Source organism: Sphaeramia orbicularis, chromosome 18 (assembly GCF_902148855.1).
Source record: "Sphaeramia orbicularis chromosome 18, fSphaOr1.1, whole genome shotgun sequence".
Lineage (NCBI taxonomy): Eukaryota > Metazoa > Chordata > Actinopteri > Kurtiformes > Apogonidae > Sphaeramia > Sphaeramia orbicularis.
The window spans coordinates 29118498-29137729 of NC_043974.1; the positions used below are offsets into that span (position 1 = coordinate 29118498).

Consider the following 19232-nt stretch of genomic DNA (forward strand, 5'->3'; position numbering starts at 1 on the left):
GCAGAGGAAACCTACCTGATCGGAGCTGTTTAATGCGCCCATTGTTGTTGGTGGTGTTGACAGGGAGGAAGTCTTTGAACCAGGAGATGTCTGGGTCGGGGTTGCCGCTGGCGGCACAGAGCATGGTGGCAGTGCGTGTTCGCTCCACCACTTTCAACTGTGGGCCCATGTCTATGGTGGGGAAACCAGGGGGCAGCTGGTCCTCTGCAAACAGACAAGAGACAGTGTAGCCGAGGTTAGAACGGGCAAGTCGCCGCTTCTCCTGGGGCCCCGTGAAGAGCTACTTAGAAGAGAGCTGATGGAAATTATAGCTATGACTGCAGAGCGACAGAATAAGAATGCAAATAGGAGAGCAGAGGTGGCAAAAGTACACACTTTATACGCTCAAGCAGGTGTACAGATTAAAAAAAAAAAAAAAAGACTGGTGAAAATAGAAGTACTGATTCAACAAGGAGAAGCTTCAAATGCCAGACTCTGAAACGCATAAGGAAAAACGAGGTCTACGACAGGCATTTTTATTGTCTGTTTTACTGCAAAGCTAACTCAACATCACATCATATTAATATAACGGAAAAATCATTCTAACTTCAAAATCAAAAAAGCATTATCCTGAAAATAATGACTTTAACTTTGCTAGAATGTTCAAATCAGCTTTGAGAGGCATCAGAAAAACTGGAAGCTTCTCTGTGCTATTTTTTGCGACTTATTTTGTTGCATCCTAATTTTTGTGTAATAATGCAGCATTAAAAAATAATCCAGAATTCCTCTCAAATGCATTAAGACTAAACCAAGAAGAAAGTATGGATAAAAGTTGTACTTTGTTAGCTTCCAACCTCTGTACATGAAAGATGCGTGAAATGAGTAGTGGAATATTGTTTCTTTTACAGTAAAAATTTCAATATAATAGCTTAATCTCTTTTTTTCTGCCCACATTATTATTATTATTATTATTAGTAGTAGTAGTATTGACGAGGACAAAATTAACAAAAAGGAGAGAATGGACCGGACAAGCATTTGGACAAACAGGGAAAAAGAGACGGAATGGTTTGAATCGTGTTGAGGGAATGACTGAAAGAAAGAGAAGAGCCTTTGGTGCATGTGTTGAGGTGACGTGCAGCTCTGATGTTCTTTGATGAAGGCAGGTGGCTTTGCCGTGTTGCCTAAGCTGTCTTGTTCCTGCCTGTGTCTCAACTTACAAGTGAACAAGGGTGGGCTTCATCTTGCTGCCGTTCGAGATGTGAGACAAGATATTTCTATTGCGCTGCTCTGTGCTCCCAAAACATGTTCCTTTAGCAAAACAAAGAAAATCAAAGCCTCAAGCAGCTTTGTGTGACGCTCACGGCTCTGAACAGGAAGTATTTTCGGCTTGCAGCGAACGATGGATGATCTTTGAGAGCAGCGAGTGGAATATTCCGCACCATAAGATCCCCATATGCAAAATGTCTGCCTCTCTGTAATGTTAGCTAAGTGTTAATCTGCAAAACAAGACCTGCTTATTCCGAATGCCAATGAGGTTTATGTGCACCTTAAGTTTTCCTTTCCCCGCTGTGATACGGCTAATTAGTGTCTTCCGTTGCTCTCATAAACGGCACCTTTTTGGAAAGACTTTCTTCATTAAATTTTCATGAGGAGACATCAGTCTGGAAACAGCTTTGAGATGCCATAGCCTGCACACAGCCAAACGACAATCATGGCCGCCTTCCAACAATGCTTTTGGGTATCTGGCACGAGAAACCAACTCAATGGATAAATCTTCTCAGAAATAGACTGTATTACAAATGAGTGACTTCAGACTGAACTGCAAAACTTTCCGACGCAACTCCGTGTCCCTGCCTGAACTGACGTGCCTTGACAGTGATGGAAGAGTGTTTGGTGCTCATTCCGAAGGAGCCAATTATGCAGCACCGTTCTTTTAAAGCAACACAACGGACTTTTTCAGCCTTCAAACTATATTTTCAAGGTCATCTTGGTGGTACAACAACTCACAATAAGTTCAATTACACTTTCTTCATCACTCCAAAGCATCTGTATCGCCTGCACTGGCACTATGCAACTTCTGGTTTCGGGTTGTCACCCTTACACAAAAAGAACTACAGAATTTGACTGCTTTACGGCGCACGCCCCCCCCCCCCCCCCCCCCTTCTCCTTCAGAAGACGAGGCAGGTAAACAAGGTTACAAGTGAAGGAAAGCTACAAATAGGCTAACGGTCATTGCTGAAGCAGCAAGAAAAACAAAGAGGGTAAGGGTGTTGTCCGAAGAGACAAAGAAAAGAAAGCCTGAGTGATAAGATGTGATAAGAGGCTGGACTAGGGTGAATATTGGCCCAGCTTTCACTGACTGGTGTGAGCTGAAAGAGCAGGAGGAGGAGGGATGCCCCACTGATGGAGATCTGGCGCTTTTACTGTTGGACTAGAAAGTGTGAAGCTTACTATGTTTCAGGCTAATGTAAATTGAATTTACAACATTACAAATCGATCTTTGATTTTTTTGTATTACAATATGAGTATGATGACCACACAAACAGCTTTGTATTCCACAATGAGCAATCGGTTATAGGCTGTTATATAATACGACAGTGTATTAGGGCAGCATAAGAAACTAAAAACACTTGTCACTAAGAGAATAAAGTCGTTAAACACTGAGAATTAAGTCAAATCCAAAAAGTGTCATAATTTTACAAGAATGAAGTTGTAATATTACGAGAATAAAGTCATACCCACTCGTCGCATAATGGAAAACTCTGAACATTTTGTGAGGTTCTACTTTCATTTGGGGCTTATGCACCGCAAAATCCTGAGCCTATTATCCCACCATCAACACATTAGCATTAGTCTAAGGACTTTGAAACGAGTTCGCACACATTTGGGTTTGTTTCGTCGTAAGAACGGAATAGATTTGGAGTGAATTGCGTCTTTTGTGGAGGAGGAACTGACTGGAAGTTTTTAAATTACGACATCGGTCTTGTAATATTATGCCTTTATCTGGAAATAGGATGGCATTGTTCTCATAATATTACAACTTCATTCTCAAAATTATGACGCTTTTTGTATTCGACTTTATTCTCATAATATAATGGCTTTATTCTCAAAATATTATGACTTTATTCTCATAGTGACAAGTGTTTTTATTTTTCCTGTGGCCCTAATACACCATCGTAATACAGATCTGTTCATTTGTCGTTTTTAAATTTTTTTTTTATTTCTAATATTTTAAAAAATAAAACGGCTACTTTACTTGGCCTGAAGTCATGGTTGAGCGCTCATTAATTGTCTTGCCTCAGGTAGTTTGCCAGCATCAATGACTTGTCAACAAATGCGTGAGTATTAGTGAGACACAGATTTTATGACAGTTGTTACAGACAATACCATTTCTTGATTTTAAGGGGACCCCACAAGCAAAAGTTCCATGGTGTTGCTTTAAACCTTCGTAAATGTGTTTAATGACTCTCAGCCCTATATGCTGCATGCATGAGCTTCTGTCTGTTGCAGGCTTTTAGTTATATAGAACACCTTGACCCTTTCATCCTTATATGCTGTAGTTCTACACTATGAACACTCACTGTCCAATATATTCACTGTCTTTATAACTTTCAGTATCCATTAAGGTAATGAGAGATGCTTGGGGTTTGCACTTGTTAAATGTTTAAAGCTGTTTTCCCCCTTTTTCCTTCTAATTCATGTACATTTGATTATTGCTCTTCTAAAAAGATAAGCAACGAGTGAATTCACTGCTGCTGTATTTAATCAACAGGAGACCAAAAGTAGTAAAGCCCATGTGGCAATCAGAAAAGCAATTCCAACATTCAGAAATAAATCCAATGGCCCAAAGGCAGTAAACAGTGCATCGTAATCATTCATATTTGACTCACAAGCATGAATTGAGTTGATATTTATGATTAGGCAGATTTTTAGGTTCTAGAAACTAGAAAATCATGGAAACTTTAATTTCTGTTTAACTACAGTCATCCTGCATTGTAAACGTCATGAATGTTAGCACTACAAGTGATGCAGTAGACAGCTATAACAACTCCTTTTTTTTTTTTTTTTTTACAAACCTTCCATGTTAATGACTGTCAAGATATGAATGAATGGTCTAACATGAGAAAATACATGTTTTAAGGTGCTCACTCAAATGGAGGAGGACAGGGAGGAGGTGTGGAGACTGAAATAATTGAACAAGGTAGCTCCTGTCCAAGCTCCCTTCAGCCCGTTCAAGGTCGAACAGACAATTAGTCGATTCTACAGCGAGTCAAAACTATACCTGATCAAACACAATAGCCAGAAGCAAGCCTCGAAGCAGGGGCGCGTGTTGAATATAATAATTGGATGTGACAAACCATGCGAACTAAAAAGCAACTCCTGTGAAATTGCAATGTAGTCTAAAACAAAGTGCTCAGGAGATGATAATTTAGCTGTCCTTTACAGAAGTCAGAATCGTTCTAATGCCACAGTGTGTAATGTCCGTGATTATTCTGCTCAAAGGGGGAAAGAGGAAGGTGCCTGACAACCATTATTTGTAATAATGAAGCTTTTGTCAATCCTTTGTCAGGGTCTGGTTTTAAGACAGTAGAACCTAATATTTACATCCAGGCTACACTTATTACAGGACTCCTTAGTTAGAGGGGGACGTATTTGTGAAAACAAGATCAGGTCAAATGCACAAAGGGCACTTTCACCCTTCTCCAAAATATGCATGTTACGCGATGCTAGCCTGTAACTCCAGCGCAGGCAGCTGATACGACTCCAGGCAGCGCTTTTAAAATTAATGGTCTGTTACAAAGGTTTCTGGCCTTTTGAACACATTCTTTCTTGGGCCAGAAATGTAATTTACAGCTGCTTTGCGCGCTAATGCTCGTCTAGGATGGCCACAAAGTCATGACATCAACCGTGAGGTATCTAAAAACTTTCCTTGCCTATAACTTGAGATGAAGATATAACAAAGGAATAATAAACACAGGAACTTAAATGTTCTAAAGTTCCTTACAACTCCCAGCTGTACCCTCATTTATTTCACACAGTGAATTACCATTGTGATAATAAATAACGGGGGGTTGTGGGGGATTGAATGCATTTGCTAGCTTGTTCTGTGATTAACAACACACGTCAAAAGAGCTGCTAGAGCATTTTCCTTACAAGGCCAAGAGAGCAAAATGAAATCAGATTAATCACTATTTAATTTGAGCCACGACATGTTTGTTATATGTTTTTAGAAAAGTTGGGTTATTGACAAAGTGTTAAAAGGAAAAAGTGAAAGAATTAACCAACTGAGGCCAGAGTGGAGGCTTGTTTTCTCCATGTGTTATGTTTATATTTATTTTTTTTTTTCAACATTTGGTTGCATAAATTGTCTTGAAGAAGCTTTTGGGAACTTGTCTAAATGGGACTGGAAGTTAGAAAACTTGTTGTTGTGTACTGAAAATCTCAGTTCTCAAAAACAAGGAAGAAAAAAAAAATAGGGCAAATAGTACTGGAAGTCAGCAAAATTATCTGCTAAGAGAACAGGAAATTTTCTCTTGCCAAGATTTTTAAAAACACCTAAAAATATCTTGGTTGAGAGAACCCCCCCAAACTAATGCAGTCAGACTGAATCAGAATAACACATTGAATTTATAAAATTATACGTGTCAAGTGTTTTCTGTCTGTACAGGGTAACTCAGGACATTGTGGTTTGAAGAATTAGTTCTCAAAATCAGGAATAGAATCTCAGGGACGTGTTATAGTATTAGGACAATTGAGCACAAATAACTTGAAATGAAAGAACAAGACTAATGCTTTGGCATAAAAACTGCCTGGTAATAGGAAAAAAAAATCTTGTCAGACAGAAAACCAGCACATATTGCCTTAGGTTAAGATATTTCATCTTGATTAGACACCACATTTTGCAGTGTGTGTTTGTTGTGTTTGTCTTAATGCAGTGAATGTCATGTAATCTGAACATACAGCATCAAGCTACGGTGGAAAATATATGAAAGTCAAAGATGAAAGGTGAAATTGATGAGGGGAAAAAAAGGGGTTTAACACAAATTTTCCTGCTTCCTTATTCTGCCTCGCTGAGAACTGCAATCTCAAGGACAGCCTATAAGACAAGGGCAGTTTCTGCTTTACAGACCCATACTGTATATTCAACAATGGATCTACACACTAAATGAGATGGAAGGGAGAGAAATGCTGAAGTCACCTTCTAGAGAAGTGCTGAGCACTGGTGCTTGATATAAAAAGACTCCCAATGACAATTTGCACACATTAGCCACTGCCAGGCTATCAGGCCATATGAGTATATGGTGCCAAGTATGGGAGGTGTATAAAGAGGACGTTGGCTCAGAAAGTACCTCAGTGAGCACATTTTAGCTGAAGACATAAGGCCACTGGACATAAACTCAACCCATTAGCAGATTATATCTATTGATCACTCATAGAAAATACGAGCAAAAGTGAAATCACATTTGTATGACGGCAGTGGCAACATCCAGGTCTAAAAAGTTGCTTGAATGCGGTATTAATTTAGCATTTTGGTTGTCATACTGCAGTCGCTTCTATTAAACACATACTTGCGCTCTCTGTTTGCCCTTATTCAGGCTTTTCACCTGCTGTGGTATAATGACTTGTTTGGAAAAACTCAAGTAATATCCTCCTTGTTTAGGCTCTAATTAAATAAGCCTAATTGAGTCTGAACAGATAAAGGGACCATTGAAATGGGATCAGTTGCTGTTTATATTTTTGCTGAATTTGTGGCTCTATGGAACAACGTGAAAGCTGGTAGTTGTGGGTTTATTCGCAAGATAATAAAAGTCGTGCAACTTCACGTTAAGGCAATCTGACAGTAAGATCAGCTCAATTGTTTCAAAGTACATGACATTTTGGCTCCAGACATCCTGGTGTATCATCCCACTGCAGAGAAACAGAAAGAGTAGAATGCCTTTGCTATCAGTCTTTTTTTATTAGTAGACTGACATACAGCACATAATGCACAACAACTAATAGCTTCTCAGATACGAGGGAGTACATTTGACATTTAATCTGTAATGATCATGTTTTTATATGTCAAGTAGGCTGTTAAGATGTCTGTGTGCTATGCATTATTGGAAGATTAATGACATTGTTCATTAGGATGAAGAGCAAAAGCAACAAAACAATCAGTGAATGGAGTGAAAATGTAGTTGACAACATGAAACGATGCTGTTTTATGTTACTGGAATCACATTTAGCTCCAAAATGATCTAACAAGTACAAAGGGTTTAAAGGAGAAAATAAGCCTTTGTTACTTTGGACTTTCCAAGTAAAGCTGTAAAAACATAAACCTTTCCAGTCACATTTTGGCTTTCGTTCCGTGGTTGCTGCACAGGATTGGATTCGGTCCGACCCTTTTCTTCTCAAGCGGAACGAGACTTTTCACCCTGCGGTTGAGGTTATTCTTCAGGGAAAATCCCTGCAGGCCATAATGAGATATATTTGTTGGACGTTTGTGAGTGGATACAATCTCCTCAAAGAGGCTGTCACAGGTCACTTGCTGTGGCGGCATGGCAGAGAAAAGTGTGTGTCGAGATGTATTGTTATTTTGGAATCCCTCCTAAACCAAAGAAGCTGGATTATGGAAGTGTGGGAATCTGGGGCAGATGGCTTCAAATATGACAATCTTTCATTCTACATTCCTTATTCCTCTGCTCTAAAGAATTTTTCAGCCTGGTTTAGGAATCAATCTGATTTCCGCTGCCCCTCCTGAGATAAGATATCAGCCAGCACAAAAAAAAAAAAAAAAAAAACAGGCTATGAAACATTGCCCAAGCAGTGTGACAGCAGCGTCTATTTTTCTCAGCATCTTGAGCCAAAGTAATTTTTTCCCAGCCTATAATTTCAAGTTGAGGGACGTTGATTAAAGCTGTTACCATGTTTGAAATCCAAACGGAAGAGCAAAAAAACAGGGTTAGGGATAGATAAGTTAGAGTTACAGCGCTAATCATGTTAATCATACAGCACTTTTGCATCTTGCAAAGATATAATTCAGAGTTGCTTACTATCTGACTTGCAAATGCATTAGGTGACATAGGCTGAATTATGATGTGTTTTTTTGTTTGTTTTTTTTTTAATTGCTTTACATTGGGAAAATACTTGCATAGCTACAGTCAAAGTAGATGATGACAATTGAAGAAGGTGCAAGAAAAGAAAACAAGATTGTGACATACCACCGCAATTTCCTGTGAAATCAGCATGTGTGCATGTATGACAGCAACTCCATTCCTGTGTCTGTTGAATTCCAACACAAGCACACCTTATTCTACTGAATAAACACCTGATCCACGACTTGTTGAAGAAGGAGAACCACTACTGTGGCCATCACTATCCTCTTATAATAGGCCAGTGGTTCCCAACCTTTTTTGGCTCGTGACCCCATTTTAACATCACAAATTTCTGGTGACCCCAGACATTCAAAACAGAGAAAATTTTTGCTGAAATTTTGTTTTTAATCATGTAATAGTTTGCTATTCTATGTTGCAAATAAATGTTAATTTTAGATGACATTTAGTCTATATAATGTATATTATTATGGACGGAGGCAGAAAAGCCAGGTATTGATTACTGCACAAAGTGAGAATTTTATTTTCCTTGTTCAGGATATGTACAGTCAGTCCAGCTTGTATTTACAAGGCTGACAATGAATACTGAACAAACAATAACTCAAACTGTGAATTATGAAAGAGCTGCAGCATCTGAAACCAACCACAATGAACATTTAAAAGATAAACAGTACCACAGTGCTTCAGTTTCAGCTTCAGAGTTTGTCATGTCTTTTATCTATCTATCTTTTATGTATGTAGAAATCTAATCCATTATGTATTGGGATTGTCTCTCTCAACTCACCATATATTTTTTATTAGTAAGTTTTTTATTTTTATATTTTTATTTTTAGTTACTAGAAATTTCAGGCAACCCCATTTGAATTGGAATCAAAAAATAACTACTGAAAACTACTGGACTTCTGCTCTGACAATGTTCCTAAACTCTAAGGACTGGTTCTTCTATCAGGTTAATGCTCCTGGCCTCAGCTAGGTCAATAAAGGTGTGGATGACAGACCACCAGATGAAGACCCTGTCATGGCCAGCCCAATCTCCAGACCTGAACCCACTTTGAAAACTTCTGGAGTATAATCAAGAGGAAGATGGATGGTCACAAGCCATGGAACATTACTGAGCTTCTTGAATTTCTGTGCCAGGAGCTGCATGAACTTATCCAACAGAAATGATGGAGAGAGAAGACACATGAAAGCTGTCACTGAAAATCAGGGTTATTCCACCAAATACTGATTTATGAACTTTCCCCAAATTACAACATTAGTATTGTGTTGGTTAGAAATGAATATCCACTTGATTTCTTTGCATTATTTGAGGTCTTGAAAACACCTCCATCTTTTTGTTATTTTGACCATGTGTTGTGTTCTGCAAATACATGCTCTAAATAACAATATTTTTATTTGGAATTTGGGAGAAATGTTGTTGGTAAATTAGAGAATAAAACAAAAATGGTCATTTTACTCAAACACATAAAATCAGACGAAGTGATCATTTTGCAGTGGTCTCTTATTTTTTTCCAGAGCTGTATATGCAATGATTTGAATGTTTTCTTTAAATATTACAAGATAATAAAAGAGATCTTTTTTTTCTATAACGGCTACAAACACATGGTTTCCCAATAACAAAGGTAAAAAAAAAAAAAAAGAAGAAGAAGAAGACAAGTTATGTGATTCACACTTTGCTTGTATAACTAAAAACTTTAATGTGTTTTTTGTGGCATAAACTTCTGTTAACAAGATTGTTGAACTGGAACACATTAGCACAGAAACGTGTCCATTATAATTTGTTTACAGTTCTGAGAAAAAAAAAAAAAAAGAAAGAAAGAAATGATAATAAAATATAATAAATGATACAGGCCTAGTTAATAGATCTGTTCTGAAACGACCTGAATCCTCTACAACTAAATGTTGTGTTCGGCTCCTGTTCAGCTGACGTATTCAATTATTTGTTTTCACTTTGGCATGGGAGAGGGAACTGTTAATTATGCTTTTGTTTTCACACAAACAAAATTACTCAACCAAACGTAAGAGCTCTTGATTAACAAAGGCAAGCAGCAATTCCATTTTGTGCCAATTTGATGACGGCATCTGTTCTGTTTTTCCTCTTCGCCTCTCTCTTGTGTTTCGCCACTTTCGCTCACGTACTCATGTTGTTGATTTCCGTGTTCCAGTGTTAACTTTTCTGCAGTTAAAGTCTTAGTTATGTTACAATTTAACACCGTGTGATTGACTGGTTCTAAATCTGAGGCCACCCTTTTGCTTTATCTGCTACCTGCAGCTTGGTTAAAGTATCTCGGACAAAGTGGCTCGACTCAACGGTCCATTCATCATTCTGCCTGTAAACTTTTGCAGAGGTGAAACTTGTTCGCACGTGTATTTTTGACCACGAAGCTCGGACATTTTAATATGAATACGCCACAACTTTGTATGTTTTCTTTGTGCTTTGTTATAATTACAACATGCACAGAAGCAACGAGCGCCTGCCTAAAAGCTGTCAGTAATGGATGTCTCAGCATTACTTTGGCAAAAACACTTAACAAGCCAGTGAGAGTGAGGACACCGAGCCTGTATTTATCTCATTGATACATCTCAATGCGGTTTGGCACATGTGTTGTCCAGTCTAAATAAGATTACGCTCTCCCCTCGAGCTTCCTCCGAGATAGATTTAATAAATAAGCCTTCTGGCACCTGCACTAGAGTAGATATTGCTTAAGTAATCCAATAATGGAAAACAAAATGTTCAGAACTTCCCCCTAACCAAGTCTGGACTAGTGTGCAGTAAGGAATAATCTAAAAATGATCCTCCCGGAGTTGTTTTTGAAGGGTTAAAAGGCAGCTGAACTCTGAATCAACCTCAAAATTGTTTTAAAACATGGCATTTATCTAGATTGATGTGGTTTTCATGACAAATTTTTTTATCATTACATACTGAAAGAGACTCCGGGATGTTAAGTGTGGGAGCAGGCCCCAATTATACGTCTGGGGCCACAGTTCTCCATATTCCAAAGCCTTAGATGAACTGATTAGAGGAAATGGTAAGTGGCAAGGCATGACCACTTTCCAGTTAAGGTTTGCAAATACGACTGCGCAGGACAGCAGGTCAGACCTAATCCTGTTGTATCTAGATGAGTGCTGCTGGGTTCAAGTTTGCATGTGATCCTTTTATCACATGTCTCAGAATGGATGATCTTCTATTTGTATGTCTGCTTCTATTAATAACAATCACATACTTCCAGAAAATCGCATAAAATGGGATTCTGAGATAGTGGGTGACGTGGCAAGCATTACATCCCAAACACTGCTGTTAACCCATAAAGACCCAAATTAAGTAGATGTAACCTTCCTTAAGTGATTCATCACCATTTATTATAATATTATCCTCTGTGTTAAGCATTTTTTTCGGTTAAAATTAGGTATTTTCCGATATGTAATTCAGTGATCATGTAGATGTTCATAAAAGCTCAGATTGAAGTTGAGGTTAGTATTTAAAATATTAAGTTATTTAATGATGAGAATGGTGGTGGGATTAAATAAGTTTTTCGTCTTCGCACTCCTTTTTGAGTGTAGATGAACGATTTTGGAATTTTGAATTTGCATGTATTCTGTCGTGCTCGAAATAAAGAAATAAAATGAAATGAGAAAAATGAAACGTATATTAGAAACTGAAGAAAAAGTGACTTTTTCAGCAAAGATATCAATAACTGAATGTAAAAACAAGTGTGTCTATCCACTGTCATTGATTCAACTCCATGGGTTTTACCGGTGAATCAATGCTGTAGAAGATGACAGTGTTTCCATGTTCACTACAGAGCCTCTGAACGTCCAAATGGGTCATATCTGATGACCATGAAAAGATGACAAACTGTATTTTACACCAATTATTTACATGTATTGATAGGATTAATGGATCAACAGGTATTAAACATTTTTGATCAGTAGATGGTTTTGGTCGGAGGTGGCTGTTTGAGTCTTCATGGATTAAAATGGCTGAATATTAGTGGCACATTTTTTGCAAATGTCTCCCCAAATCGGTTTTTGTAAGGCAGTGAAGACCATTAAACGTTCAGCCCGGCCTGTGGAAAATATGTTTCAGTTTACTTTATTAGTTGATTCCACAGGTGTAGAGTACGCTAATCAATATTACTGTGAATGTGCCACACTTGGCTCAAACCGCTAATTCCAATTTCCTGTAATAGAGTTTTTAAGAGGAACAAGCCCACTTCAATACAAAGTGGCATTAAGTCTCACTCGCTTTATACCTCTAAAAGGTACTTCAGTAATTTGCTGAACAAATACAGTCACTTTGAGGAAACTGCTAAAAACCCGAGGGCAGAAAACGAGGGACAGCTCTAGTATCCACTAAAATTTTATTTTACCCTTGTTGCCAAAAGCGCCGAAAAGGGAAAGGAGCTGTGAAATGTTATGTAGCGTGTTCCTTTAACTCTGCGGTGATGATGAACATTGGGACAAAATATGAGGAGGAAGGTGAAGGCGTGGAAAGCTCTTCTAACCCAGAGTTCACAGCACTCTGTCTCAGTGAAAAATAGCATCCTCTCCCCCTTTGCCCTGCACTGATTGTTTCTTCCATAAATCCCCTTTGAGGTTGTATAATTAATTGAATGCTGCTTATTTGTCATTAACAAACCCTCGCCTAATGCCTGAGATTATGAGGAAACAATCATAGAGTCAATCTATTAATCATCCAGCCTTTTTTTTTTTTTTTATTATTTCAAGAAAAACCTTCACAGATGAACAATCCCAGTCATTCTTTCTTTCGAATGACATTGGAGTTGTAAAACTCTTCTGATGGCATTGTGTATATTATACAAAGCTTTAACACACTCGAACAGGTTATTGCCATCATACAATGGTCGGTTTTCAAAGACAAGGTTAGATATAGCTTGAATGAAAGATGAAAGAGGGAATGTGTACATATATATTGATAATCAGTAGGGATGGGAATTGCAGAGTGCACTGTAAATAAAAATCCTGCTGTTTTTATGGAAAAAAGAAAAAAAAAACAAAACCTGGCAGCTGTAGTTACCAGAGCAATACTGTAAAAAACACAACAACCCGTTAACATATTTACGGAGTAACATGTAGATTTAATGTCTTTAATATCTATAGGAGCAAAACTATTGGTTGAATTCATACCACGTTGGGTTATACATTGCCAGTGATCCAGAATAGATGTCAATACATTTTGAGAAAAGTAGGTCAAAGTAAATTTTTTTAATGAATTTTTACAATCTTTTTTTTTCTCCCATTTACTTATAATGTACAAAATTTCAAATGTCTGTAAAAATATCAATTTTGTTTCAATTTACTTCAAACCTGGCACATATATAGAGACAATCGATATGCTGACATCATCACATGCATAGACATGATGACATCAGCTGGATCGATGCCAAAATAAGCTACAATACATGCGAAGGGTGGGGTTTGTTGTGCCTGGTACCACTTTTTCCACATGCATATAGGCTATAGGTTATGTAAGTAGGCTTATGGACTACATCACTCACTGTTTGTGCGACGAATTTATGTTGCATATGCCTAAATAAAATTGTTCCATCTGATCTGTGATGCTGCTTAATACCTGTAGCCTATATGTGAAGTTAATATCTCATCAATAAAAGTAAAAGTATTACTTGAGTCATTATTTACACAGAGAAAAAAGATAGAAAGTTAAGATTATCTGTGTATATAATGACTCAAGTCAAACTTTTAATGTGTTCTCTCTGCAGTGCAGTTTTAGTAGTTAATATTGTCTTCTGCACAATTGTCAATCATCTTCTAACACCTACAATCTTTTTGCCATGGTAAAATCTAATATCTTTCATTTTAAGTTTGCATTTGTCTATCCACTTTGTATATTTTCAGAGAGAAATAAGGGAGATGCCCCTGGAGGCACCACACTCTTCTACCCCCAGCTGCCATTACAACCAATGGAGAAACCCACCCTGTTCTACTTTGATTTTTGTCCTCTGTCGGCTCATGTAGGGAAAAAATGGTATCGATAATGGCAGCCCAGCAAGCACTATCTGTGCTATGTATATTTAAATGGGTTTTTCTAGGTTAAATGTAATCGAACAAATAGTTTTTTTTTTTTTGACTGATTGAGCACTATTTATTCAAATATAATCAATAATTACATTGATTATTGGAAAGAACACTATACAAATCTTACACACTGTACCTTTAAGTCTTTGTCATGACTTCAGATTAGCAGGGTAATTTCTAGAGTGGTTACATGTTGTGTTTAGTTTTTTTTATTAAACTTTTACTAGTTTTGCTACATACAAACAAACAAAAAAAGAGGCCAATGCTTTGACTTGCATATCGATATAGATACCTGTACAAAGTATGTAGAAAAAGAAAAAAAAAAAAAAAACATTACGAGAGAGGGATTCATGTTGCTCTGTTAGGTGAGGGTGCAAAGGATAAATGTTATATTAAGATGTTATATTAGATGTTTTATTAATAACTATAATCATATACAGTGGACAATGTCTTACTGTATATATATCTTTTCTGTACTGATCACTTTTCCTATACATAATGCATAAAGCAGCAACTCTCCCACTTTTCAATGTGGATTTTATTAGATTCAACATCACTTTTAGTGCAGTGCTGGAGAGAGATTTTATAGAGAAACTGTAGCTAAGATTATGCTTGCAATTTTAGATTTGATTAAATTTGAAGGGAAACAGAATCCAGGTCAGAAATGGCTGAAGTTCTAGTGTAAAATGAATCCGTGTAGTGTCGCTCCAAGCTCGCTATCCCCCTTGGACATTTTTTATGGCTGTTGCTGCTGGGGCAGATTGGATCAGCCAAGCAGAGGGCATGCAACAGAGATGTACGCCACTTCTGGCAAGGCGCCCCAGCTCTCCCCAGACCCCATGTCATTCATAAACATGACGGATTAGCTGTGATATTCCTCCATTTACAACATAAGCGAAGGGAGTAGGAGGAAGAGAATGAAAGCAGAGAGAGTATGTTAGTGTCAGATGCCCCTTAGGGGTAGTGCTAAAATGGATGGGTAAAGAGGGAGATGAAAAGGAGAGATGAGGCAGGAAGGGCGGAGAGGGGGCCTTTCTCTACAGGCCTGGCTGGGCAGGCAGCAATGCAGGCAGGACGCCAGGCGCACGGCGTTACAGACTACACGTCAGCTCAGCCAGATGTACCGTTCTGAGTAAAGATCACCTCGGGGAAAGGTGGAGAGGGACTGATTTCCAGATCTCCCCCAACTATAATCATCGCTTTCTTCTGCCATTGTCTCTTGCGCTCACCTTCCTTTTCTGACTTCATCTGCCTCACTTCAGACTTTAAAAAAACGCTTGATGTCAAATACTCTTCCTCGATCTCTTTTCGTTGAGTCTTCCCGCCTCTACGGCCTCACGCCCCCCTCTCCATCTCTCTTTTTTTCCGGATTTCACTTTGCATATTCCATTTGCTGCTTGTTACCTTGAGCAATGATTCCATTTACTTCAGAAAACAGTGCCCCATTTATTTTGAGTTTGGGGATCCAAAAAGGTAAAAAAAAAAAGAAAAGAAAAGAAAAAGAAATCTGCTCTTGTCATCTTATCTGCCATCAGCATTTTTTGTTATTATTAGTAATAGTCAAAGGAGGAGGGAGCAAGCTATTTGACAATGCTTTGAGCTGTTTGCCAAGCACAAAGCCAAGATGGATGTTTCTTATTTGCTCTAAACTCAGAGAAACACATCTTGGGAAGACTTTTTTGAACAGTCCATCAACCCTCATTTGATACTCTCGAGTGCATTAAACATTCACAAATAAAGAGGACGTGACAGGGAATATATAAACAACCCAACATTATCTTCTCCTTTGAGACACTTCTATTCTCACCAATGCTCATGTCACTTTGACGCTTATAATGCTAGATGTCTGCTCTGTTTTGATGTTTTAGCATATTCATTGTATATACACTTTTCCTACCCACTTGAGATGACAGTATTATTTATGATATTTCAAAATTAATGAAGTATATATTTTTGTTGTTTGTTTCAGTGCAAAAACCTATCATTCTAAGAATTTCTTAGTCACTAAAAGTGAAATCTGAAAACAGATTTCTTTGTCTTGTTTGTAAAGGGGCAGCTGACCAGAGCCAAGACCAGAAGCAGGACCCAGCAGGGGCCCAGGATCAGTATCACTGACCAGGTGAGAGTTCCTATTGAGCAGGAAAAAAGACAGAAGGCAAAACTGTGAGACACTGAATTGCTTCATTAACCTTCTTGTAGTATGGATTCAGAAACAAGCAGTTTGATCAAAGGGCCGTTTGTAATATTTTGGCATGGATGTGTTGCGGCGTGTATTTGCAGGAAGCGGTGTACGTTAAGGGACCTCTTATGACGGTGTGTTTCTGTGTAACTTCACTGAGAAGAAAGCATCCGATCATTTATCTGAGTGCTTCCAGAAAATCCCCCGAACATTAATCACTTTTAGTGTGTTGGCCATGACAGTGCCAGATGTCTTTACGGATCATAAGACAGAAATGGGACTCTCCCATTTCAACATGGTATCATCAAACTCAGACAAGTACTGTAGGAGACGTGCGGTATACAAATGTCTGCGGAAACAGACTGCACACCAGTTCACATTCTCTTGAGAAAGGAAAAACCTAGCACCAACCGTTTCAATATTTTATATAGCTGAAAGCTTGCTACAGGAGAAGGGGAGTATTGAGATTATTCATGCTTGCTAACATCCTGTACTGAGGACCCCTTGGCTCTGAGAGAGCCCTAATGGAAAACGGGGTTATATTGGGATTTTTCAAATGTAGCTGACAGGCATTCTCCCCAAGTGACTATGGAAGAAGATGAGTATGGCTTTAGTCTAGTTTGAAAACACGCCCATATAAAAACTAGGCGCATGCACGTGATACGACTATCACTGAGCTGAAAGCCACCCTCACTCTTCATCGCTACGCTTTCGCAAATACTCGCTCTGCTCAACTTACCTGTCTTTGACCTCTGAGCCCTTTTTTAGCGGCAGAAACATCATCGTCAAGAAGAAGAGGTAGGAAAAAAAAAGGATGATGGCCAAACTATTCAAGTTCCTTTAAGTGATTGGTTAGTCTGGTGCCAAACTGTGCATTTTGGTTATTAGTATTTTATACCATTTTGTTGAAAGAATTCCAAATACATCATCAATATTACGTTGTTGTTTTTTCACTCCTAAAATAGCACAACAATTAACATATCAGTTGTGATCATATGTATCCTTTCAAGGAGGTATGTGTAGTATTTCTACTTAAAATATTAAAATATGATCTTAAAGTTTCATGACTTTTCCGAATAAAGAGCTCTGAAGTTCAGCCAAAGATGACGAAGTACATGAACTGTGGGATGGAGATAAGATGGGATAAGAACCACGTTTTAGACTCAAAAAAAGTGACAAAGTGATAAAAGCTAGAAGCAATGTTGTTGTTTTCTCCACTGGCAGAGTTTCTTCTACATGAGTGAGTTTGTTTCTGAGGCTTATGAAGTTTTAAATTTATTATCTGATGTTGGTATCTTTGCTAAGTTGTCATTTGTCGATCCATGGTTCAGGTTAAAATGTGACAGATCTGATCTTGTTTGGGTGATTCCGAACAGATGTATAGTGCAGCTATTGACAGCACAAACCGTACAGAAAACAGAAGTGATATGTGCTTTGAATGAGCTGTTTTCTGTCAAAAAACAGAGCTAAGCTAATAGAGCTCTAATGTAAACTATTGGCTAGCACAATCTGCACATATGTTTATTTGACTAAGAACACATGATAACATAATACAAATGATCTTCATACTTTACTCAGTGAGTGGTATAGTTTGTGGTTACATATTGCTGATTTGTTGGCAATTCAATGTGTGTTCTAGTAGGCGACTTAACCCTGTTGTTGAGATTTTTGGAATATCAACACTACGTATAACCTCTTTAATGGATGAATATGAAAATAGGCTCCAGGCCCAGTACATCAGCTGTGATAAAGTTGTACTGGGATCATTTGGCATTTAAATAACCTCACCAAACACACACAGAATAAATGAATATGATGAGGATGACCCCGCGGTGTGGGACAAGAGATTATGCATGCAGCCAATCAGAGGTCGTGGTCAGTATCCAGAGTGACCAGTCAAACAGCAGCCACTGTCCTCACCTCCAGATCAGGTATCACACAAACTCTGCAGTGGGTGTCAATATTTATTATGGAGAGTTTTGAGGTTTGACAGCTTTTGATTTAAGTGTTTTTGTCTGATGCAAAAAAAAAAAAAAAATTCCTCATGTTCGTCTATTTTGTGCATTAATGTATAGACCTATAACTTCATTCAAAAACACAATTCCTGCTACATCACTTTCTAGCCCAAGGTTGTTTGGTAATACTAAGCTAACATCCTCACACCGCCCGAAAAGTTTCTCAAGATCATTAGATACATTAAGGATGACCCCGCACTAGCCAATTAATCTAGTAGAAAATGAGTTTTGGCTGTAGCTAAGATCAAAGCAACTAACATTAGCATCCTTGCCACCCATTCCTACACCCCACTACCTGGCTCAGACCTCCACACTTTACATTTTATGACCATACGTCCCTTGTAGTTGAGCCTTGTATCTCATAATAAAATCAGAAATCACTCTGATGTGACTATGCTGTGCCTTTTATGTAGGATATTATTGCTAAAAGAAGATATCAGTGTGGATTAAACAGATGAGATCTGACATTTTATGTAGATTTAAGGTCCAAATCAGGATTTTACTGGCAAACAATCTCGTTGCGTAATTGTGCTTCTGGTCCTGTGGCTTCTCAATGTAGTGAAAAGGCATGAATCTAATTTGCCTGAACCAATAATTATTAATTTAGCAAGCTGTGTTTGCTTTTATTAAAATCCAGAGGCACAATGTGTGAAAAAAAATATCTATCTTGTTCAAAAGCAGTCCAAGTGTCTCTGTAGATAAAGCAGATGCTTTCTCACGAGCTATGTCGACTGTTAAGTCTAACATCCGTCTTGTTGGCAGCGGTTTTGTTTTATATCATCCTGCATGCAACACGGATGCTGATTGGCTTCCATGATTAACTAAGCTGCAACACTAAGGGGGGGAAAGTTTTTCCCCTTTCAAAGAGATCAATTTTGGAAGGACAGTCAACTCCATCTTTTTAATTAC

General features: G+C 38.1%; 1 protein-coding gene across 34 annotated transcripts in view; it reads right to left on the minus strand.

The window, feature by feature from the left end:
• The window catches only part of LOC115438765 (receptor-type tyrosine-protein phosphatase delta), a 617983-nt gene that overhangs the window by 63649 nt on the left and 535102 nt on the right, over positions 1 to 19232 (minus strand). For all 34 annotated transcript variants that reach the window (XM_030162597.1, XM_030162584.1, XM_030162598.1 and 31 more), the window contains one exon: positions 16 to 204. In XM_030162597.1, the coding sequence (XP_030018457.1) occupies positions 16 to 204 (189 nt within the window). The remainder of the gene's footprint in view (positions 1 to 15; positions 205 to 19232) is intronic.